Raw genomic sequence first — 25406 nt, 5'->3', positions numbered from 1 at the left:
TGTCGTTCATGAAATATACATAAAATATTAATTCATGTCAATGGACGGTCGCGCTTGGTTTCTCTCTCTCTCTCTCTCGTCTCTCTCCTGCTAAAAATGATGCGAGTTCATAGAGCAATGGACCATTTTTACCATTTTTGGTCGTAACAAACAGAACACACCAAAAAAAGACATGCAACGATAACAATACCCGTTATTAAGTTAAGTTCGATGATGTTTTTTTTTCTCGCTCGACATTTTCCACAAAGTTCACATTTAGAAGAGAAAAAAACAACGCGCAACGCATATGAATGAAACGGAAGACCTCATAACATTGTCATCGATACCATCGACAGAGTTGTGTGTTCATCTAATTTTTTCGCCTCATTCTTTCAGCGACTACTATCATATACGAGCCATTAATACGTTAATGGTAAGATATCGAACAAGTCCCATTATGAATACATGATTGAACGAACAAGAGCCAAAAATCGTTCGACATCGACGACGAGAGAAAAAAAAATGGTGAGGCGAGAGAACAGGAGTAGAAAAGTTTTCTTGCAAACCCGATTCCGTTGTTATAGAGTCATTTTTAAATCAGTTTGTGTTCCGACGAATAGAGACAGAAAGAATGAAGCGTCGAAAGAAAAAAAAAGTGACAAGCGAAAAAACCTTTTTTTCCCGCGGTGCTGCCACTTCTGTTCGAATTGCTCACCATGATGATGATGATGATGGGCGAAATTATCACGAAAAGCACATGATTTATGTTTGGAAATTGGAAACGTTTCGCAACTATCTGAGACGACTAACGATAAGAGCGAGAATATTTGCACGAAATCGCACTTTGCCATTGATAATGTTGATAAAAATCGGCGAAAATAGTTCGTATTTTGGCTGATGATGGCTTTGGTCAGAGTCTGCCAGCCAGCTATCGATATTGAGAATGCGGCGCGAATTTATACCGAAAATGCGTGTGAATAGCATATCAATGCAGAGGCCAGGCACATTTTCTTTCTCTCGACTAATAATGTTATGATTGGGTTCTTATTTGATATCAAAATGATTGTTATTTTATTGATCAGTATCGATATCGATGGAACGCATCTTCATCGTAAGTATATACACTCACTCACTACGACATGGCGAACACAACATGATATGGTGAAGAAGGAGGGGAAAAAACGATCGAAAATTGTCTCAAATAACAAAGGCTGAACACGTGTGTATTTACTCATTTTTATGACAAATTTGACTTTTCAACAAATTTCTCTCAATGAACTGGTCTGAGTCCTCTGAGAGCTGTCATGTTGTGTTTGAACAACAGCGGCGGCAGCACAAAAATTGCTGTTAACATCTCAATAAATTCCGTTGCAAGAAAGGCGTTTCACGAATTAGTCATTTGTCTTAATGGTGTAATTTCTCAATGCTATTTTCATTCGTAAGAATAGCACGATCGGCTGCTCTCTATTTTCGTCCCGGCCATAGCTCAATTCGTCGAATTCACGCATATTTCCGTGTCGCATTTTCGATTTGATTTGCCTCGATTTTTTTTTTCGCGGCGAGAGTGAGAAAAAAGGACGCGATTTGTTGGCATTTTCCTCATGATGTGTATCATGAACTTAAGGTCAGAAATCATAACATCATAACACTTGAAATGTAAAACATTATTTCGCTTAAGTTATGTGAAGTACGCTCGCACATGTCATATCCCAAGAGACGTAACGTCTCAAAACAGTCTAAAATTAAAACACCGAGAAATATGAACAAATTTTTGTGATTCCGATTTATATGAACACGAGTGAGTGAGTGAATGAGTGAGTGAGCGAACGCGTTTTTAAAAGAAAAAAAATGTTACGGTGAATTTATTGCTTTGAACCGCCGTTGATTCAGTTCATGTTAATCAGAATTTGCTGATGTTTTCATTTTGAAGGAACGAAAGAACAAACGAAAGAACGAACGAAAGAACGAATAAATGAGCCACAGTTCAGTATGTGTGTATGTCATGTGGTGGGCCCCCATGTCATGTGAGTGCTATAAACTAAATCAATTACACCATATCTAAAATTTATACTTCAAACTCATTTTGTAGTTCCCATATAACACACGGTGTGTAATCATTGATGATGCAGTATTTCTAATACGTCTTCATTACTCACCCAAGAATATATACACCGCAAAGTCGGTAGCTTGCAATTCATCTTGAAAATTAGTCACTTTTTTTTATCGTTTAAATAATCATCGATATTTATTTTGTCATGATCGTAAAAAAAATACATGAGTTCTTACACTAATTTCGACCCATTTCAAAAGGAATACATAAAAAAAATTGCTTCGATTCAGTCGGATTGTACGAATGACATTGAATTTGCTTTACAACACCACTAATCGGAATAATATTTCTTTTCTGTTCAATCAAATGAACACTCATGAACAGCAATTTTGATTAAGACGACTTTTTCAATTGCATATTCATATTCGGCTCACGTTTTTCAATTAGCATATGCGATAAATTTGCTGTCAGTTGATTTTTTTACGGTAAAATTTATTGTCATCAAAATTGTTGCTCACTTCGATCGTGTGTAAAATGGGCCCATAACGCACTTTTTTTTGTTCAGTTGAATACATTTGGTGTTTTTACGATGGCTTCACATACAGAACAACGGAAAATATACCAACCTTACGTATGAAACAACCAAAATTGCTCATGATTTCGTATTCGTTTTGTTTTGTTAATGAAAAATTCTAATTCACAACTGAGTTAAAACGCTACAATGCGTTAGGTAAATAAATGTCGAAGGCACTTACAATCGACTTCTGTTTACGTTAACGAAATTTGTTCAACTTCTGTTTAAATGGCGCTCCGATTTCACACCACATTTCAAATGCACCGCCCTTGCATCGGCTCATTTCCTTCAAAGGCATCCGATTTCATCGAATTATTAAACAAAATGAATTGTAGAGTAGCAACCAACCCACAGTTCACAATTTCAACGAGTGTTGCAGTCTATCTTGGGAGACAGTGTTCTCCGAGACACGTTCATTGCAAGATTTTTTTTTTCTCCATTGCAGTGGATCAATTACTGCTCTGGAACAAGATAGCTCTGGCCATTTAGAAAATCATTGCATCGACTCTCTATCTGACAGACCTCTTTTTTTCATTTCACAATCTTCCAGTCGAAGACCCTATCTCTCTTTCTTTCTTTCTTTCTCTCTCTACCTCTCCATATCTCTATCTCTTTCTCTCTGTGCTTCTTTTTCTATCACTCTCCCATTTTCTCTCTTTCTTTCCTCATTTTAAAATGTCAGAATATTTTTCCTGAATTCACTGATATCTTTCTTAAATTCACCGAAACTGAAATGAAAATAAAATAAAACAAAGCGAGAAATGAGTCAATAATTAGTTCAATTCAGAAGTTTGACACAGTAAAACAGCGGAGTCTCCGATTGTTTCGAATAAAAGATGTTGAAGCGATAAGAGCGCGGGTTTTAATCGAGATAAGGTAGAAATAAAGAGCAATTCAAATAAAAGATAAGCCAAATTCTTTCACTACTTGACGTAGTTACAAGCCCGCGAGTAGCATAATAAAAATCGAAATAACTGCATAAACAGATAAACACTTAGTCATTAGGTGTGAAATGGATGCTCCCAATGCAAACGCAACAATCGTTATGGCATCACACCCACCAGAGTCAGAGACTAGATTTCTCTCACAGCTTCCGAGTTCAATTGAATGGATTTTATGGGAAAATATCAATTTAAAATTTTTCTAACAAAATCGAAGTTTGTCAAACAGAAAAAATGTCAGAAGAAGAAAAAAATTCGACAAGAATTTTGAATGCATTTGAATGGATGCCCTTTTCGACAGGCATTTTTTTTCTCTTGTTCATTTGTGTCGTTGAGAAATAGAAATGGGATTAGCCGAAATCGCTCGTTTACATGTGAATCATTTTTGTGTTCCTGGTAAGAGATAGAAGAGATATGTCTTCTGTCTTCTATCTCGTATCAGAAACACAAAAATGATTGACATGAAAACGAGCGGTTTCGCCTAATCCCATTTTTATCCTCAACGACACATTTACAGCTCTCTCAATTCTTGATTCCATGTTTGTTCCGCGCATACATACAGATAATTCATAACTGCACAGTTGATTGTTTATTTATAAATATGACACAAGTGTATCAGATGATTCGTTTATGACACAGTGGAAAAAACAGAGAGCTAAAACTGCCATTCGAAGTGCAGCACTGAATAGAAGGCGAGGAGAATGCGTTTTTTCCCCCTAAAAATCATTGCGATTAAACAGTTAAACAATCAACTAGAATGCTATCAGAAAAATGTGCATTCAAAATATTGGCTGTGAGTTAGAAACGAACACTCACACACAAGTTCCATATGTACGAAAGTGTTTAGAGCGAGAATCAAAGTGAAACATGTCAATTGAATACAACAATATCATGAATCGGTACTCGGTCGCTGATCTGGTGCTCAATTTATGCGAAATTGCTTTTTAATGAAAAATCATCGAAAAAATTCATTGCCATTGGCTTTTACACTGCTGTGTGCTAGCAACAGGATTGAAGTATGTGTATGTCAATGGGTATTTTATAAATGTTGTGAATAAATTTTTTTCGTTTGTCACAAACGATCAAGTGGCATTTCATTTGAGCCACCATATGGACAATCATTTCACTGCCGGCTAAAGCCCTTTCACTCGTCAATTTCCATTTCGTTTGAACACGAATTTAAACACTTTGAACGAAAAATATTTCAAAGTGAACAAATTTCAGACAGAATAAAACATTTCAGACGATTTTTATGGGACCAGCACTAGGGGGTAGACACGGATTCTAATATTGGTCTAATATCACTAATCTGTCTAATTTTTGGAAATATATCCCAAGTTTCATTTAGTTTTCTCTAATATTTCTAATAATCGTTTGAAAGTGCTAATATCTTCTAATATTCTCGTAAAATGTTCGCCATTTAGTTTTACATTGCCAATGCATTTCCTTATGGAGATTTTTGTTTTGTTTTTTTGTTGTTGTTTGTAAACAAATCTGCCTATCTTTTAGCATTGCCTCTGTACTTAGTATATGGTTCATACGAAATATACAGAGGTAATATTAAAGGATTGGCAGATTTGTTTACAAACAACAAAAAATAAACAAAACAAAAATCTCCATAACGAAATGCATTGGCAATGTAAAACTAAATGGCGAACATTTTACGTCTCTGTACTAGGCACAGTGGTAATGCGTTGAAATTGACAGACTTGTTGACAAATAACGGTATTGTTTACCGTTTTGTTTCATCAAACAAAACAAAAATCTTCATAAAAAATTGTATTGGCATAGCATTTGCCATGTCAAAGTCATCAAACATTTCAGTTTCTAATATTTTCTAATATTCTCTAATTTACTGTATTAGATTCTAATTTACTAATCGTGTCTACCCCCTAGGACCAGCATGTGTTGCCTTTTACCGAATGATCGAATTTATGAGAAAAAAATTCGAACCAAAAAGAAGAAGAAGAAGAGAAATTTTTCAAGTTGAAAGAAGTCGAAAAACTTTCAAACATCCATGATATTTGTTGACACCATGTCAACAGTTTTAATGGGCTCGCTGTCTTGCTTATGTTTTATCCATATTTTTTGGTATATTTAGTCACCAAATAGCTCTTTACCAAACACCAATTGGAATCTAACATCGGCGGCAGTTTAAATACGTATCTTCCATTCTGCCAAATACCATTCGCCTAAACGAATAAATTCAAAAGCACTGAATCGAAGGCAATGAATGTAGTTCATATATGGGCCTATCTCATGGACTATTCTTATCAGTACGTCATTGTTTTCGTTGGAAATCACTTCATTCCGATTTTTCTAAGTGATTTGCCAGTGTCACAAATTGTACACATTCAATGTAATTTCTCGGCTCTTGAGACTTTGTAAAAGTTCTTCATTGTGCTTTCATTCGTATGAAATGACGTGATTCAACTGACTATTTATTTGCCTTTAGATATGATAACTCATAAACTATGTGAGAATAAACAAAAACTAAACCAGATCCAAGACTAACACTGTAGTTTGAGTTCATGAATTCAAAATCAAACAAGAGAAATGAACAAACTAATGAACAAGCCCAAGAAATGAAAAAAAAAACGGGGAAAAAATCAACAAACAGCTCTAGAGCGCCGGAAAAAAAGATTTGTAACTGCTGACCTATAATGCTTTGAACTCTACTTGAAATTGTTGAAAACTGTCTGTTTCGTGGCAACAGAAACGAATACGCTTGTCTGCCAATTAGCCGCACCAAATTTATTATTTTATTGACTTTGCTGTACTGGTCAAAGTACTGCAAATGTGTAACAATTATCGCTTCAAATTGAAGGCACACGCCCATGGAACGAAAAGAAACGAATGAAGTCATTAAAGAAATCAAAAGTGTTTTATTGATTCCTCGTTGTTGTTAATTGGTTAGCGAGAGTCACAAATCAATACTTTTCTCTTTGCGTCTGGATTGATCCGAATGATGTCATCGAAGCCAACTCTCCAAGTCAATTGGTATAATTTCGTCAATTATTCCGTTTGTTCAAATGTTCTTTATTTAGTGAGTTGAAGTAGATTCAAACGAATCGGTCTATGGCTCATGTATTCAAACGTGGTTCATTTGTTCAAACGAATCTCCACCAGAATACGAAATCGTATGGATTTCAAATGGAACATGTTAAAAAATGAACTACACCAAATCGATCAGTTGTTTGTTTATTAAATTTCAAATTCATTTCTGGGTTCTTCTGTGTTTTTCTTGCAATTTTTTGCGATTTTCCGTGTTTTTTCTTAACTGAAGTGTAGACATGCATGGTTATTTTCAGGCATTCTTCGAGAGACTTCAATTTCGGAGTGTGAACAATTTGCACTTCCAGACGCGCAAGCCACTAAATGCACACACGACACGTATTTATTCGTTCATTAAGAGCGCACATTAATACTAATCAGTTCAATCCGAAGCAAGCGAGCGAACGAGCAGATCGGCATTTGAGGTCAGGTCTTAAAATGGCTTTTATTGCTGTGACCATTTGGGCAATTATTCGATTGATGAAGATTTTGCGAAGTGAACATTGAACAAACGACTGATTTGAACGACAATTTTGCACGAGAAGGAATTAACGCGAAATTTTTTGTTCATTTTCTTACGAGGAATGACATCGTTCTAATCGTACGTTTATTCCAACAAGCAACAATAAACAAACGAAGCGACCAATTTGCATGGGCGTTCAGTCCTCAATTTCCAGCAAACATCTCACTTTATTATTTAGAAAAGTGTTTTGTTTCGTGATCAAATCGAAAATTCATGCGAATAAAACAAACGCACGGCCCACTCACTCACACTCCAATGGCGGTGACTCTCAATGCAAATAACGACAGATCGATGTTTTAGATCATCACGAAATTGGCAAAATCGATGCTATTGTAATAAATTCAATGCAACTTTTCTGTGGATAAAAACACGCAACAGCCAACTAAGTTAGGTAATTAATTAGGATTGTTTCATTCTTCCTCTTTGTACATAGTCTCGGCTTGAGTCTCCGTTTCAAGTTGCTTGCTTCGTTTCGTACACCAAACAAAAATTGTCGTTCCAAACGCATTTATCAAGTGTCATGGATCGATATCGGTATTCAAGCGCTTTGTGACTACACTGCAATCGATGACAACACAATTTTTGTGTGTTTGCTTCGACATTGATATATCGGTCTCGCTGCCGTCGAGCAATTCAATTTATGCATGAGCCACGAGTGCGAAAAATCAAATAATTACAATTCATATTTTAATACAAACAAAGGATTCCGTGAGTTCATTTTGTTTGTTTCTTTTTCATCTCTTCTCCCTCGTCGTATGCACACTTACATTTAAATCTGCTCACAATGAGTCAACGGCAATACTGATCGCGCGCGCACCGTTTGAAGTCGGTTGCCTTATTTGCATTGGAATAAAAATGCCTTTCGAATAAGTCTTAAGCGTATTATTCCCCTCTAATAACATACGGCGCGAGACTTAAACGCTTTTTTTTCATTTTTGCCATTTCGTGCGCACGCTCGAAATCGAAACGCACAACCAAACACACCAATTGAATCGTTCCCGATCGACGCTGTACGATTAGTTGTGTTCTTGGAATCACTTGCAGTTGTCATAATTTTTAAGGGACCAGATGCATCAATGGTTTTGGTAACCGAACTTCGGTTCAATGAATCATCCGGCCAACGATGATGTTTTCAAACCAGCAAATTCTTTTCACATTTTTCGTTTGTCGTTTTCGTCTTCACCAAAATTGATTAGCCGTGCATCAAAATCTTTAACCGGAATGATTTTATTATGAGATTTGTGGAGGTTAACAAAGAGCATCGGAATCTCATGAAAAGAGTAGCCAATATTCAATTCGAAAATGTTTCGGATTTTGATCATTCTCCAGCACACAGTTGCCCATATAGTTGTTCAGCGATCGGTGCAAAAATAAATCAAAGCTGCGTGATATCGCCAAAGTACACAGTGTGCCGAGAACTGTACCTCTCTTCTTGAGAAGCGGCGCAGTTTCTACCGCTTTAGCCTTAAAATATTCAAATTTTATGCAATTGGAATTCGGTCGCGGTAACGTAAAACTAAGAACGCACACCAGATAATAAATTTCAATTTGACAACATACCGCTGACTTTGAATGCACTTTAAAAAAAAACATACAAACACATTTTCCTTGCTCCGGCTCCTACATCTCTCTTTCTCTTCTCGTTGGTAAAGAGGCAGAAAGTCACTTTTCGATTGGTTCGTCGAATTAAGTGAAAAAAAAGGAACAAAAATTAATCCATTGGAAAGAACAGGGCGACGTGTGTGGATGCGAAAAAAGAGTGTGCATTGAGGCGAGCGAGAGAAGAGCATCAAATTGAAATGAATATTTCCTCGCGGCTTCCTCATTTAGCGTGTGTGTGTGTGTGTTGATTTAACGCTGGTTGCTATGTGGAAAAACTCGTTTGAATATGCACGTTGTAGGCACGAGTGGACGCGCTCGCACATCCATTTCGCAAAGCCCTTTATTTGGATAATGAAAATCATATTGTGAGGCGACTCGACAAGCGACTTGCAATATTCGCGACTGCATTTTCATTTTCACTCTCGCTGAGTGACTGAGTCTAAATATAAAACCGCAGTTTTTTTTCTCAATGCGCTTCATTAAAATCGTATGGCCTGTCGTCGGCCGTTTAGAATGCTATCGATTTCGACTCGAGCAATGTTTTTAGTGAGTTCTTGTAAAAATGTCTACGACATCGTCGTCATCATTGTCACAATAAAACAGTGAGCATAGAGCATTTTTGTGTGTTGGCAACGAGGTGTGGCTTGCACTGTAAATTTGTAAACATTAAACAGCATGTTTTTTTTTTGTTTTTTCTGCATCATAATCATAAGAATAGTGGTATTCCGTTAGTAGTAAACGTTACTTTGACGAGTGAATTGTTCGCTTGCTGGCTGCCTGGCTGACTTAACCTTTGTCGTGCATTGCGCGACAACAATGGGCCCAACATTGAAGTCTAAGTGGAGAGGGTCATAAATTTAGTTTATCGATTCAGTCGTTTTGCATCGCACAGAAACTCGGTTGACAATATTGGCTATTTCTTCTGTTTTTTTCAAAGTAAAAATAAAACAACCAACCATCCATATGCAAATGCGTTTATAAAATGACTGTTCGGATGCAAAATTATTCAAATTTACTCGTGTCTTTCTCTTCATGTCAATATCAAACACTGAATCTGGCGCTGTTGCGTCTCAACCGTCCTTTGAAACAAAACACTCACTAAAAATCAACGACGATCATAAATTCGGAATTATGAAATTCCAACATAAAAAATCAACATGAACGAAAAATTCAGTGTGTAACCTAAATTTACAAATCAATCAAACGTAAGCACACGCGCAACATAAGATAAAATAAAATGAACATTCGTACACAAAAAAGTTTCTCTCTTTGAAACAAAAATACGTTCATACTTTGATGCTGATCGTATTTCAATCGTTCAAACCATTTTCGACTACAAATCAATAAGCTTGAATATCGAACTAATCTCGAAAACATAGAACAAACAATGTTTTCAAACATACACAAACATATCGAACTAGTGCAATTTGTGTAAACGATGTGTGTGCAAAAATGTAAACACAACATCGGCTCCGGCTACCTTAGAAGTCATGCATTACAACAGACACGTGCAAAACAGACGGTAATTGATACACATACTCAGTCATATTGCTTTCATTCTCTCACTTCATTCATATTTCCATTGGACACAGTGCGAAATTTTTAGGCCAAGCCGTTTTGTTTTTCTTCGACTCGGTCGGTAACACCGAGACTGGAATGCAAATTATTCACTTTTCAACAAATCAACAGCATTCGAGCCACACTGGCAGACAGACTCCCCGTCAAAATAACCAACAAAAACACCATTTAAAATGGTGATAATTGCGAACAATAAGAGAGGATGCACACATTGAGCCGTCTTCGACACCACGTTAAATTATATGAACCGATGCGCGGAAATGCTTGAAATGGCTAAAATTAGACGATTTGGTTTGGATTTTTTTTATGAATACGCCAGAATAAATATGCATTTTGAGTGTGAAATGAAAAGCCAAATAATCATTAAAACACATCAAATCACTCATCATACCCTCCATTTCCTCTCTCATTTTGACCGAATTGATTCATAAATTGACAAAAATCGCTCAACTATTGCAAATTATTCATGATGCGAGTGGGAAACTGAAATATACATTTCACTCTTCATTTCCGCTGTCAAACTATGGAAAAACCACCATTTTAGCCCATCTTTGAACAAAATTTCGATTCTCCATACAAAATTCAAACTCAATTCGAACGTTTGGCTTCGTAAGTTGAACATTTTGCCGCAGATAATTCTAAAATGGCTATTTTAAATCGATTCGTCATTATTAAATGTTGTTTTTTTTTGCTTTTTTCATGGTATTTTCCTTCAAAAGCCATTTGAGAATATCGAAATTTGATCGAAATCACATTAGTTAAACTGAAACAAATAGTTTAAATTTATCGAAACCATAATGGGATGATGCCTGCAAACGAAACGAAGTGAAAATTGAGAATTTCGACATTCTAATTGTATCTATTTTCAAAGAGTCGAATCGAAACTGATCTCCTACCTGAATGTTCAACCCAAACGATTTGTGAGTCAATTTAAATGTAAATTCAAATGGGAATTTGATAGAATTCAATAAGCCAGCCCGAAAAAACGTGTTATTTTTTCGAAAATTCGATTAAAGCCATTCAATTAAAATAAACGAGGTGCCAGAAAGATCCAATTTCATGACAAATTAAGTGCGAAAAAATTATGGACCATTTAACGTTCGACTTTGTTTTTAATCCCCACTCAGACAGAGTTGTTTTCCAAATCGATTTTTTTTTCTCTTGTGATAAGATCATCAATGAGTGATGATCTCAAAGTGGCAAAAAAGAGCATCTGGAATTTGGCAAAAGAATAAAGAAACGTTGCTTTTAAAAGCGGCATGGCTCCTGTAACATTGATGTGTATCCAACTATGTTGAATGGTTGTTTATTTATCACACTTTGTTGTTCTAATGCCTAGCGAATGAGCTTAGCGATTCGTAAATTGTTAATTGACATGTCGGCGACGTGAACGCATGATCGTATTCCATCACACACGGAGAGATAGGAAGAGAGAGCGAGAGAGCATAAAGAAAAAATCCACGTTGGGCACCAAAAGGCAATAATCAATTTCAATGCTTGAACAGTAGTTTGTTTTAAAAGTTTATTCTTCAAAAGAAGGCAATTCTCTGCGCAGAATAAAGCCGGTGATTTAATTGCTTTTGTAAGCGATGTCGACAGCAGCGTTCAATAGACGATTACATCAGATGTATACAATGAACACGTATGGCGAACGTCGTAAGGTTATAGACACCTAGGAATTAAGTGTTGACTCAACTTCGTTGAAAAGAAGAAAAAAAAGAACGAAATGTGAAGCAGAAGCTATATTAATCGGTATGACCCCAAGCATCATATCTACAAAACCTCAAGGTCAATTATGAAATGCAAAAGAAGCAGGCAGGCACGCGAGCGCCTGAAAAAAATTATAATAACAAGTTCAAAAGATATATAATTAGAGAATTTTTTTTCGCTTTGTGCCAAATAAATACATGTTTGGGAGAGAAACAAACTCATGCTTGATTCAATAGACGATTTGAATTGGATTTTATTCAATGGGGTCGTTTATGATATAGAATTAGTTAGAGTATACTCTTTTTAAGTATAGTTAAAGCAAAATAGATCGATTCAAATAAAACTACCGTATTGATTTACGTACCATTTTGATTCTACTTCCATCTCCAATTCTAATAGAGTTTCAAATTCAAAATTAGAAAGAGCTTAAGCTCAAATTCAATCCAAGCAGAATATATCAAACCCCTTGTTTAACCGACAGCCAAGAAATCACTTTCTTAACCGTCTCCGGTTTTGATTAATTCTTGTTGATTTCATTTTTTCTTTGATCTCTTTGCCTTTTAATTTAGTTTTGTCTGATGAAATGAAATCAATTTAATTTGATTGGATTGGATCCATGCAATTCGAAAGAAAAAAACAGTGATCCCACATGAAAACACACATCATAATCCAGCTCATATCTATTTTTGACTTTGACAAATTTCCATAATTTGTCTATTTACATTTCAATAAACGATATTGTTATTCATTGTGTACGAAAAGGCGCTAAATTTTGAAATACCAGTTTTTCGAGCTGTGTTTTTTTTTTCTTCATATTCCCATTTGCAGTCGATTCATGGGGCGATGTTCAATGATTATGGTTTAACAGGTGCTAATCGATTGATTATGCGTATTCTGTTCGGTAAACAAATGCAAATCACACGCAAACCGCTTTCATACTTAATTTCCATTTAAAGCGCACTCAAATATTTGTAATAAAATTTGTGGGAATTTATGTGATAAATTGCAAATAAACGATTATCATATTAATTAGCCGGTAAAGCCATGAAATGAATGATGTCATAAATAACAAATGCAAGTAATTTCCAAATCAATTTTTTCGCATTATCTAATCTAATTGATTCGGAAGTCATCTAAAAAAAATGGTGATCAAAGTCCAAAACCAAATTCGGACTGAATGTCGTTCAGTTATCGATTTGATTGTTTTTTAAACGGTTTATTGGTCTTGCTCTTCAAAATACCCACAAAAAATGCTCTTCAACTCCCGCGATAATGACCTATTCTGCCATCGGTTAGTCGCTTATTTCGCAGATGTAAACCGTAAAAAAAAGTGTTTTCACATGGCAAATAAGTAGCCGGTCGTGTGTATCCGTACTTCATGAATAAAATATGTTCGTGTGGTGCCATTGCATATATGAAACGTGCACACGTACGCGGGGTCTTGGCAACATGTCAAATTCGAGCTGCTTCGTCAATGAAATTTTGCCGGTTGTTTACCAAAAAAAAAACCGTGTCTAAATACATCTATTTAGCAGAATACGGGCATAAGCAAAATTTTTTGATATGCATATTTTTGTGGTGTATCAAATATGGTGTTCAAAAAATGTCATGTTAACAATACCACAATGGTTCTGCGTAGGTTTGCCTGTGGCAAAACGTTCTTCAGCTGCCAATAAATTTCATGAACGCTCACCGTATTCACTCACAACGAAAATATTTACAATAAAATTGCAACATTTGCACAATTCACTCGACTTACACACCACTCGAACACACTTCGCCACCTGTATGTCGTACGCTCGCGCAGACAATTTCATTTGGGTCTCGGTTTTTTGCTTCTGCGTGTACTGCAAGGAATGCGACTGGCGTTCGGCTAGCTATAATCGAGGAAGTAATCTTTCTTTTTTTCACTTGAAATGTGTTCTAATTTCTACGGCCAGTCGTCGTCGCTTCGAATTTAAACGAAGATAAGCACAAGACCGTTAAATTATGCGCGCATTCCAAACTAAATTACATTTGATCGTTCTTTTTTGTGCAAATTTCAAGTGAATTGTTTACTTCTTTCATTTTAGATCGAAATAGCTTTTCTAAACTCTCCACACTCGAACCTTAATCAAACTAATCGCGTCAATTTTTATTACAGCGCAAACGCGAGCGATAGCTTTATCAGCTCAATGAACGCGATTTTTCTATACATTGTTGTGTAACGTATACTGACCTCAACTACAGTGCCTATTATTGAGTTTGACACGGTCGATGATCATCTCGCGCCCCAATCACAACGTAATCTAGAAAAGACATGGCAATTGTGCCATTAAATATGTACACAATTTACACACTGTAAATCATTTTCATAGGCTATGCCATTTAGAGGCTATGGGAAACTCATTAACAATTTTACATGCTTGTAATCAATGGATTGATTACTTTTAAGGGAATTTACTTTAGATTTTAATATCTTTTACAAAAATATAACGAATGTTTTACGATTGACGCCACGGAAATTGGTTTATTGAGTCATTAGCTTTATAATTTCATGCAATCTTGTTTGGTTTTGTAAATGGATCTCTTTTAGGTCAGGAAGAACATTTTCTCAAATGTATGGTATGGAGTCATTATGATTCAGTCAGTCATAAATAGGTTTAATCAAAGTAAACATAGATCAAGTAACCCACGATCCTACATGTATTTATACATTTTTCCTGAAGATCCATCCAAAAGTACGTAAGTCACGGCGTGAAGCTTACTCTTATATTGATGATGAAATTGATGAAGGTAAACAGTGTAGAAGGCAACGTAGTTACCAAATTTCATAAATGATCCCTGTCCTTCAATATAGTGCCTTGATGCTTTTTTTTGCAAACATTGTACTGAAAAAAAAGAGGTAATGGAGCAGAGATGTTTCAAGTCAAAGTTTCTGATATTTTTCGCATAGAAGGTTCTAGTCAGAACATATTCAACGCAGTTGGAGATCAATTGGACGTCCAGTTGGTTTCTTTTAGTTTGACTTTTGACGATCTTCGATTGAGTAATGAGTATATAAACAACAATTTGGGTTTTTTTCGACATTTTTCTCTCGCTGTATGATTGAAAAGGATTGATTCGAAGAATTCGACAAACATAAGGAGTGAACCAAATGTCCAGATTTCGGTTTTGAACATGTTCAATGTTTATCTTCAATTTTGTTAATCATGTTCGCAAATCTCGAATCGCGAATCTGAGTTGTTCGTATTGTATTGCATAAAAAACGCTTTAATTGCGGTTTTCTTCAAACGCGTCGATATTTTTTTTCAATGCTTCCTTTTGCAATTTTTTTTTCAACGGTTCCTGTATGAGAATCGGCATATTGAACCATTTTGAATTGTGATGATCTTGATTTCAGAGAGAGGGAGGGAGGTAAAAAGTGAGTTGGAAATGAAAATAGAAGTAAGAAAGGGAGAGATGATGCTAGGGGAGAGTGAAAGAAAAATTGAGAAACAGAGACAAAAAGGAAGATAGGAAGAACGAAGAATAATAAGTGGGAAAAATGAATAAGAAGAAAAAAAATGAAAATGATATTCAAAATGAGAACAAAATCTGTTTTCCCAATGAAAAAAAAAGAGAATCGAACATGAAAACGAATGTGTTTTCATTGAGCCCAAAAGTCACAATTTAAATTGTGAATAAAAGTCTGAAAGGGAAGTTGGCCAAGATCACTTCATATAAACGGCACTGTAAAAAATAGCTTCACTAGCTTCGGAAATGAGGTGTTTGGTTTATATTTACACGAGTAATACGGCTTGGCTACTGAAATTGACGCAAAGAATTGAGAGCAATTGTAAAAAGGCTTGTCACTTGAACATGAAAGTTGAGAGTTTGCTACACACTCATTCCACTCGTGGATTTATCCAGCAATGCACTCGACTCTAAACCACTTACATCGGTATAAAAACCAACCGCTCAAAAGCTTTTTACACTTTCCATCCGTGCACAAAAATCCGTTGGTATGATTTAAAGGTGAACCCATATTTATATTTAGCGGCAGCACAAATACAAACGGCAATTTAAAGTTAAATTGCATTCGAATGAAAACAGTCATATCTATGTTGCATAATATATGAGTGCTTTGTATTTTGATCTAATTTAAATGAGCTGGAAAATCTGTCTTCAGTCATTTTGACAGAATGTTGTCTGCATTTACTCGCAACGGTATGGCACTCACACCGTTTTCATTACCACACAACGCTCCGATTCACACTCAGACTAAAGAGTGACACGAATCACTCAAAGAGCTGCATTTTCCATGCATACTGAATTAAAATTGCGCGCATCGGAATACGGCTTTAGGTTTTAGCGAACGGATTTTTTTTATTCATGCAGGAGCTTAGAACAGGGAAATAGAGAGAAAAAACTCGATGAGTTGGAAAGGATTAAAACACACTGAACTCTAGCAAAAGCATTATCTCCACTGAAATCAATTGCATTGTGGCTTCAATACATGAGTTATTAATAGTATTACGTCAATCACACATGCCGACCAAACTGTAGTTCAAACCGAAAGATAATTTGTAAACCTTCAACCAAACCAAATTATTTGCAAAAAAAATGAATTTTTCATTTCCAATCTAATCAAACCCATTTCTGCCGCTAACTAGTGTTTGTCAACTGCAATGAATTTATCATTGGATTGTTGAACTTTATTGGAATTGTTTCCAAAAAAACGCTTGTTGACTGAACATAACTTTGTTTCATGGTAAACTATTGTCCAATTGTTTGCGATCAGAAAAAAAAAACAATTCCAATGGTTAATTTATTCAAATTTGTGCTAATAAGTGGCTTTCGTCGCCAATTAGCTACTTTTTTCAAATCTACACCACTTGAACGAATTTTAAACTGAATTCACTTGAGCGAATTTTATTCAATTTTTTTTTCTGTTTGGACAGTGTCCAATGCGTATACACTTTGCGTATTGATAGCGTGACCAAAATCAATTTGATGGTTGAAAAATTGCGATGTCATTGTACTCGATATTCTCATTTTTACGAATTGAGCTAAATTAAGATCGATTTCCATTAATTATGTGCGATGGCGTCTTTAGTAAACACAAATTGTGTTTAACCGTTTTTGTGGTCAAGTAACAATATCTATCAACAGAATAGATGGGAACGTCTATCAATGGGAACAAGATATGCGGAAAAGGGCAAAGTGAAAAAAATCATCGAGTTTTTTCTTTCCTTTGCTTGAATCTTGAATAAAACTTTACCATTCGAAAATTCTTGACATAAAGATTCTTCTTTTGAATTGATGAAATGCTACGGTGGCCTGTTTTCCATTGTTTCGAACATCAAATGCACCAAAACTGGACTTTTGGACGGTGAACGATACAGTCCATCTGTTCAAAAAGAAACAATTTCGTTCAAAAGTTGCGAAGAAACAAATCGAAAAATGCCAATAACGATTCTTTCGCAATTGGAATGTAAAAAAATGATGATTTGTTCAATGTGCAATACATGTGTATCTTGTGACTGCACTAAATATAAGCAAATAAAAAGAGAATTAGGAGCGTTTTTCGATTCTTTGTTTCGAATTCATTGAACAACTGATCGAGAAAAAAAAACTTTAATTTCGAAATTAACGATGAAAAATGAGAAAATTGGTGACAAACGACCATGTAACGAAACAAACAATTTATAATAGTTACAAGTGTCAAAATTTTACAAAACCGAACCTTTCAACACACATCATAAAAAATGGCAGCATGTGAATTGTCATGTTTTTCAATACTATGTTCTCGAAATGATTAAGATATTTGTAAAAAAATTGAGGCATAAAAATGAGCAACGTCATTCAAATTCTGGATCTAGCCAGTCGATTTATTTGAAAATAACATGAAATTCTTTGCAACATATGCGTTTCTTCTCATAAACTGTGTTGATTGGCATGGTAATGTCACAGCGAAATTTTAGTTGAAACATGTAGTCTCTAGAAGTATGGTCTTTATTATGCTGTCCACATTTATTGCTCAACATTATTTTATGACCGATATAAAACCCAAAACGATTACAAATCCAGAAATATAAACAAACCCAGTGTGTGAACAAAAAGGCTAAAATGATCAAAAACACATTAAATATCATTGGTATTTAAAATTTGAATAAAGTTCCGGTTTGAATGTGAACGGGTTAGAATTTAAATATTCACATAAAAATGTAATATTTCAGGGAATTTGAAAAGTGCAAAATTTGCGCTGCAAACAGCATCGAGTTGCTTCAAATTAGCTTCATGAAGCGTCAAGTTATCAACCAAGTACTGAGTTCTCAGACTTGTATATCTTCCATCATCGTAGCGTTGACTGGAATTCGATTCACTTTAGTGAATCTGATCGGTACTCACGAGTCGTATAATTAGGCCATTCGCAGTTATGTAAATGCCGCTTGAAACAATATTCTAATCCAATAATAGCAAATTGTCATATCTCGATGTGTGTCTTGTGTATGCGTCTGTGTGTGTGTGCGTTGAATAGGGCTTGTTTATACAACTGTCAATTCATGTGACGTGGAATATGAGTACAAATATTCCGTTGCATCAATTATTGATGGAATCGAATTATCGATGCAAGCAATAATTTTAATGAATGCGGAATTTAATGAAGAACCACATCATCAGATGCAGTTAACCGAGCGCTCTTACAACACACCATAAATTCCTTGGCAACGAAAACAATATACTTCCTGTCTTTAGTCGGGGAACAGATTCAATAATAATCGAGCAAACACTTTTCTTTATGGCACACAATTTACTAACAATGTGTCGTGTGTCCTCAGTCAGTGTGTTTATTTGTCGAGACGACAACAACGACGGCGACAACGACGAACGGCTAACTTTTCTTGGTGCTCTCGAGTCAATTAACACAAAAACTCTACATTGCCAAGGGCACTATACCTCAATTTGCACCAATCTATGCCTCATGCAAATCATTTCAACTCATCAAAGCGGAACGGTTCTCCTACTCAAATATGTGCATAACAATCAGTCAGCGGCCGCTCTCTCCTTCTCCCCCCCTCTCTCTCTCTCAGTCTTTCTCACTCTCTCACACACACACTCTTACTGCTCTCTATATTCAATTGAAACTATCGATTTTTCGATAAATTCGCAACTCGGCAATCCAATTGAAACGCAGACGTTTAGTGCAAACTATGCTCATTCAAATCTAATTATTCGGAAACGAAAGTTGAGGCCAGGTTTATTGACTCCTGCAAAGTTTTCGACGATTTTTTCTTTTCATTCATGTTCTCGTCGACTCTTTTGGCTTTAAATAATGGGAATTGTTTGGTTTCATTTTGTGGCGAGATTTTGATCGTAAGTTGAGGTTGAGATTTTGATTTTATGCAGTTATAGACGTAGGAGGTGCTTTCGTTTGAATTGAAGAGTAGTACTTGAGCTAAATCATGAATAATCCCTTAAATTTGCCACTTTTAGGAAATTTACTGCCTTAAAATGTTCTACCGATGGGCTATTGGCAATAGAACTTATTGCATTTCATGCATGGATGAGCATTGAACATTCAGTATGTCATACTGAGTATGTTCATTGTCCAATGCTTAAATCTCGGACAAGGACACAGACTCAGATTCATTTATTGACATATTTCTGTCTTTTCTGGATTATAGTACTTAAAGCAGAAGAAGATTTGTTTTGGTTTGAAAAAATTTCAAAAGATTTTCTTTATCAATTTTATGTCACATAAAGATGAGTCTAAATCCTTGCCACACTTACATAAGCAGACGTTTCTACTGTGCGTTTCCACTGCCTCTGATTTTGAACTATCTATTCGGTCATCATAAAAACAATCGTTCGCAGAACGAAAACATTGCATTCACAGTCTCAAACTGATTGAGTCGTTCAATCTTAATTCCGCAGGCGAGCAGCTGTGAAGTAAGATGATCTCTTTCCATATTTTAAACACCGACTCATTCAATAACAGAACATTTCTCGCTTCCCACACACACGATTTTATGAATGACATTGTCCCTCATGAAAATTCCAGCCAATTTCCAGCAATCAACCTGACAATGTTTTGATTGTCTTATCTAAAACGATGTCAATTTCGTAGCTCTTTCGCTGAGGTAAATAATGTGTTGTTTAAAAACAATTGGCGACGATGACGACGACGACGACTACGACGATCGTCACAGCGTGCATATTTTGAATGACTCTGTCAAGTGCAAGTGCAAAATTGATTGGCTGGAATGTAGCTCAAACGCGTTTCTTATTCCAATCGCATATTTTGTTTTGTGAATCAGTGAATTAGTGTATATGTTTTGAAGTCATTTTAAGCCACTGATAAAGCAATTACGATTAATTGAACGAAACTGAACATACGTGTATGATGAACAACATAGAACGAAGATGAAAACAACGGTGTGCTCTAAATAGAATTCATTAAAATGATTTCGTCATAGTGCGCAAAAAATTAAATCGCATCACTTAAGCACGGAAAACGTTACTTTAGTGCCAATGCAGATTCATTTGATTCGCCACATATGTTCCAATTACGACGAAAAAGTTTTATTTGCAATGTCGCCACGCGATTATATCGAACGATGTTGTTCATTCGTCAGCGTCTCTCTTTCACTTTGATTCGAGCGGGCCGACGACAGCCGTTCGGAAGAGACGTAAACATCAGACGTTTTGAAATAGCATGCTTTTAATTTGCATTGTTTCCAGCAGCTGATGCTGTGACCAGCGCTTCGTCTCGAAAGTAACGAAGTTTTTGATCTAATCACATTCTTCTCCACTCAAATTTGCTCTCTTCAACCAAATGTTTGCTTTCTTCAAAAAAAATTTGGCCCATTCAAAGGATTCAAAAAATCAAAATTCAATCAATGTTACCACGGAACATTGGAATGAAAAAGTGCACCTAAAATTGCCGTTCAATTGGTCTGATTAACTCATTACCAACTCCATAAAGGGCCACTTTATGGCACATACTAATGAATACGTTAGAGCCAAACTTTTTGGTTTCCATGAGCTCCACTTAAGCTCGTCCAAACAAACGACGAATTATGCGACCCCACCATTGAAAGACCATAACTATTATGTTCCGATTCTTGTTTACCGCTACACTGCACCGTTCACACGACAGGCAACGACGACGACGACGACGACGCTTGTAAAATATTCCGAGCACGCGACACCATTATTAGCCCCCAATAAAGACTTCTCATACCATTGCAATCAGTTTTTGGCTCGTCGACTTGGTCGTTGCGTTACTTTTTTTTCATTTCGGGTAGCAGCAAAAGTGTGAAAAAGAAATTATATCTACCACTTCTGCAACGACAGCTTTTGCCTTCGAAGCGATGAGTAGCGATGAAGGGCAGTGTAGAAAAGCAATAACAAAGGGAAAGAGATGCAAAGAGCAACAGCAAAGAGGAACGGAAAAGTCGGAAAAGTGGATGGATGTGATAGAAGTTGAATTTCGACGGTATTCGACCGACCGTTGAAGAAAACGTGCCAAAGGGAAAACCAACGAATGGAAACAAAAGGAACAAGGAAAATCAAATAAAACGAAGACAAACAAGCTAGCAACAACAATACATCTCTTAAATATACACGCACCATTACTTGCATCGTAACTGACGATTTTCGATCGGAAAATATGTTTTTGGAAATGACGAGATGCCGATGTTAAACGATTATGTGATTCATGTTCTTTGATCCGGACACTTATCGTTCTTCCATCCTAAGGAAATGTCTCTTTTTATCTCATATATTATCGTAATTCACGTTTGATAGAGCTGATTGGATCAATCAATGAAGTTAACTGAGAATAAGTTAAATCAACATTGTACACTTATCGGCCATATTATATGCATAGATGAATCAATCACATTCAATTACTCTCGGAGCATAATTACAGTATTAACAGATTTTAGTGACACTTGCAGTAATACCCGAAATTAGCTCAGTTTTTGAGCTCTCAAGAGTTTTTTTGAACAGAAAATGTATGATCTTCCTATTGCCTTGCTTTGCTATTTAAAACTTGGTGTGAAACGTAGTTGAAAATTCAATTGAAGTATCAAAAATTGACATATTTTATATGTTCGATCAGTAGGAAATGAGAAAATGTTGAAATAATTTCGACGAAAAAAATCGAATCCATTATTCGATGAGACATTTAACATTTTTATTTCTGGATGAAGAAAAGTGACACATCGCGATATGTCATCGTTGTTATATTTTAAGCCCAGGCTAAGTGAATGATGGGTAGCAGCAAAAGTGTGAAAAAGAAATTATATTTACCACTTCTGCAACGACATCTTTCGCCTTCGAAGCGATGAGTAGCGACGAAGGGCAGTGTAAAAAAGCAGTAACAAAGGGACAGAGACGCAAAGAGCAACAGCAAAGAGGAACGGAAAAGTCGGAAAAGTGGATGGATGTGATAGAAGCAACCTTTGCATAATGCATACTTTATAAAGTTTAAAATAACTGCAAATCGATAAAAGCAGTTGATTTAACCTATGGTTCAAAGTTCGGCCAAAATAAGCCATTGAACTCATCTCAGATGATCTACAGAGATCTGTAGATAAACTATAGTTTATCTGTAAATCAAAGATTATTAAAAAGAATTTCTTACTCTAAATTTTTGTTTTTAAAAAATTGAATATATCCGGCAATAAATATATCGACATCTATTTCGAAAAAAATAATAATCTTTATACACAATATTAAAAGCCAATTAAAGTGCACACATCAAACGATATAAATCAATTTTCTCTCACTTCTAAACCGAATTTTTATTGGACATACAACCACTGGCGAAATCGTTTCAAACTCTCAAATGGCGTTCACATGAGCTCAATCATCTAAACACGTTTATGAGTATTATCGGTCAGTGGAGTTCTATTTTTGAAATGATTAATTTATCGCGTGTGCATTCGAACTTCGGTATAGAAACGAGAAACACGAGTGAAACCAAATAGGTTGGAGTGAATGTAAAAGGAGACAGTACAGATGAAAACATGAAATTTTATCACCAAAAATTGCATCATTTCCGTGTTGTATGCGCGTTTTTCTGTTTGAAATGACATTTAAACCGTTATATTCAAACGATTCATAAAATGTTCTCTGGAAGAAGCATGTTTGTGGCTTTTAAAGTCATTTCATACGAATTTAATTGGGCTTTTCAATCGTTTTTAACTCGATTTTGTATTCCTGTTTAGAGAAATTGCCCTTTTTTAAAAAAAAAAATAGACTGCACTGGCAATTGCGGTGGCAGCAAGTAAAACATGTGCACACAAAGAATGATGTGTAAACAAAAATCGACTCATGTTTTGTTGTTGTTGATGAAATGCATGCGTTACAGTTCTGATCAACGAGCATGTTGTTTGTGTGCTCTCATTTGTCATGAAAAGGCAAAAGAGAGAGAGAGAGAGAGAGAGAGAGTTCAACTTTCGCTGCGAGCGGCTGTTTTTGCATGGCATGATTTTCATTTTCCATATGTTCACCATAAACAATTTACGCAAGCTAAATTTAGATTCAGCAACAGAGTGAAAAAGACATCTTCCATTCGACCGAATATGACTCATTTGATACGAGACTAGTGAAAGTGTTCAACATGGATTAAATGCTTTTTTTGTTTTTTTTACTGAATCCAATTTTAATTGGCTATTTTGCCTCATCGATTACATGGTTGTACACGATTTTTTACAACGTTTAATTTGTTTGTTATTTACGTTGTTCTCTTTGTAGATATGAATTATGATGTGTGGAAATATGAAATATGCACTTCTCTTTGAATTGATCGAATATTTAACTCCTTGAATTAATCACACGTTTTACGACCTGTGGCATTTCATCAACATTTCCGATCGCATTGATTTTTGATTATTTCTTATTTATGCGTATATCACTCAAAATCTCTCAATTTTGTGTTTGGATTGGCAGCACTCTTCTGAAGAATGAAGTAATTAAACTCTTCAAAAAATGAAAATTCGAAATTCAAAGCTTCTTTTTGGAACAGTGATGAACTCAAGCAAGGAAATGCTGATGAAATATCTAGTAAATCATACGAAATGATTAACTTTGAATATATAAATACAAGTTTCCTTTGAACTCCGGTGGAACTAATTCAAAAGGATTCGTTCTGAAAATGAGTCAATTAACATCAATTTTTCTTGACTTTTGAAGTAGATTTGGTTTTATCTGCACTCCTATCGAAATCGAATGTAAAGACACTTTTTTTCATTTTGCACGAAATTGTTGTAAATTGGGAAAAAAGTTGGCGACGAGACGAAGAAAGTTCTTTTACTGATAGCTTTTTGAAAGATAACTGAAGACTTACTTCTATCTGTCATTAATAATGACTCATTATAAACTAACTCATTGTATTTTCGACTATTTTTTTCTAATTCTTTTCAATTTTTTGACTCCACAGAAAATTTCACATGACAATGACATCATTTTCGACGACAGTCCGCTGGATGCATCAGAAGGTCAACGGTTTCTACACAAACGCAGCGTCGATGATCTAGACAATGAAAATGATGATGAGCATTGGCTTTGGTCGCGTGTGGATCGAATCAAGCGATCGATAAACACTGTGTTCGGAAATGAGGATGAAGGAACCAAGCTAAAGAGTCGAGTGAAACGCGGATGGTTTGATGATTGGCTTCAAACAGAAGCTCCAACTGGTGAAACAACAACAACAACTACGGAGGCTCCATTTAATTTGTTCAATTGGGGTAGTACGAATAATGATGAAAAGTCAAAGACCGAAGCACCTGAATCCGAACCGGATCAACCAGCCGCTATAATGAATCGTGCACAAGCCGACGATAGTCGAGATCAGGACGAAGACGATGACAATGATATTGAGGATGGTTCGGGTTATACGAAAAGCACAGAGACCCGAACAGTTTACGAAGTCAAATTGGAACGATTTTGTAAGTTTATGTGAAATTATGTCCTAAAATGCTGTTCATTGAGTGCGAGAAGTAAAACCACGTCATTTTCCCGGAATGTCTATCCTAATTTAAATTCAAATATGCATCCCTTTTTTCATTTTTTTATCGTCATTGACATCAGTAGTTTCAATACTATATTCGAGTGAATTCAAATTAAGCTAATCGTTCTCTTTCCACAGTCCGTTTGAAATTCAAGGTCAATGAGGTGTGGAGTCCAGATTTTTCGCAATCCAATTCGCATGCATACAAATCGAAGGCTGAAGAGATTCAACGAGCATTGGAATATTTGTACGATTCAAAGCGGGCTCCCGAAAGCCGAAATCGAATTCATGCTCGTGTTGTTCAGATTACGTGAGTGAAAATTGAATTTATGTTCGTGACTCGGCTAAGCTGTTTAAAATTCTGGGCGTCTCCATCGTTTAAAATTTTATTCATTTCGACTCAAACTGAG

General features: G+C 35.8%; 1 protein-coding gene across 1 annotated transcript in view; it reads left to right on the top strand.

Annotated features, from left to right (window-relative positions):
* LOC129569814 (uncharacterized) overlaps window positions 1-25406 on the top strand; it is a 54416-nt gene that overhangs the window by 3187 nt on the left and 25823 nt on the right. The window contains exons 3-4 of the mRNA XM_055448985.1: window positions 24427-24934; window positions 25135-25306. Coding sequence (XP_055304960.1) covers window positions 24427-24934; window positions 25135-25306 — 680 coding nt within the window. The remainder of the gene's footprint in view (window positions 1-24426; window positions 24935-25134; window positions 25307-25406) is intronic.

This window comes from Sitodiplosis mosellana, unplaced genomic scaffold, assembly GCF_009176505.1.
Source record: "Sitodiplosis mosellana isolate CC-2019 unplaced genomic scaffold, AAFC_SMos_1.0 Smas_scaffold_44, whole genome shotgun sequence".
NCBI classification, from domain to species: Eukaryota; Metazoa; Arthropoda; class Insecta; order Diptera; family Cecidomyiidae; genus Sitodiplosis; species Sitodiplosis mosellana.
Note: the sequence above shows the minus strand (reverse complement) of the source record. Positions and strands in the feature narration are given on the sequence as shown.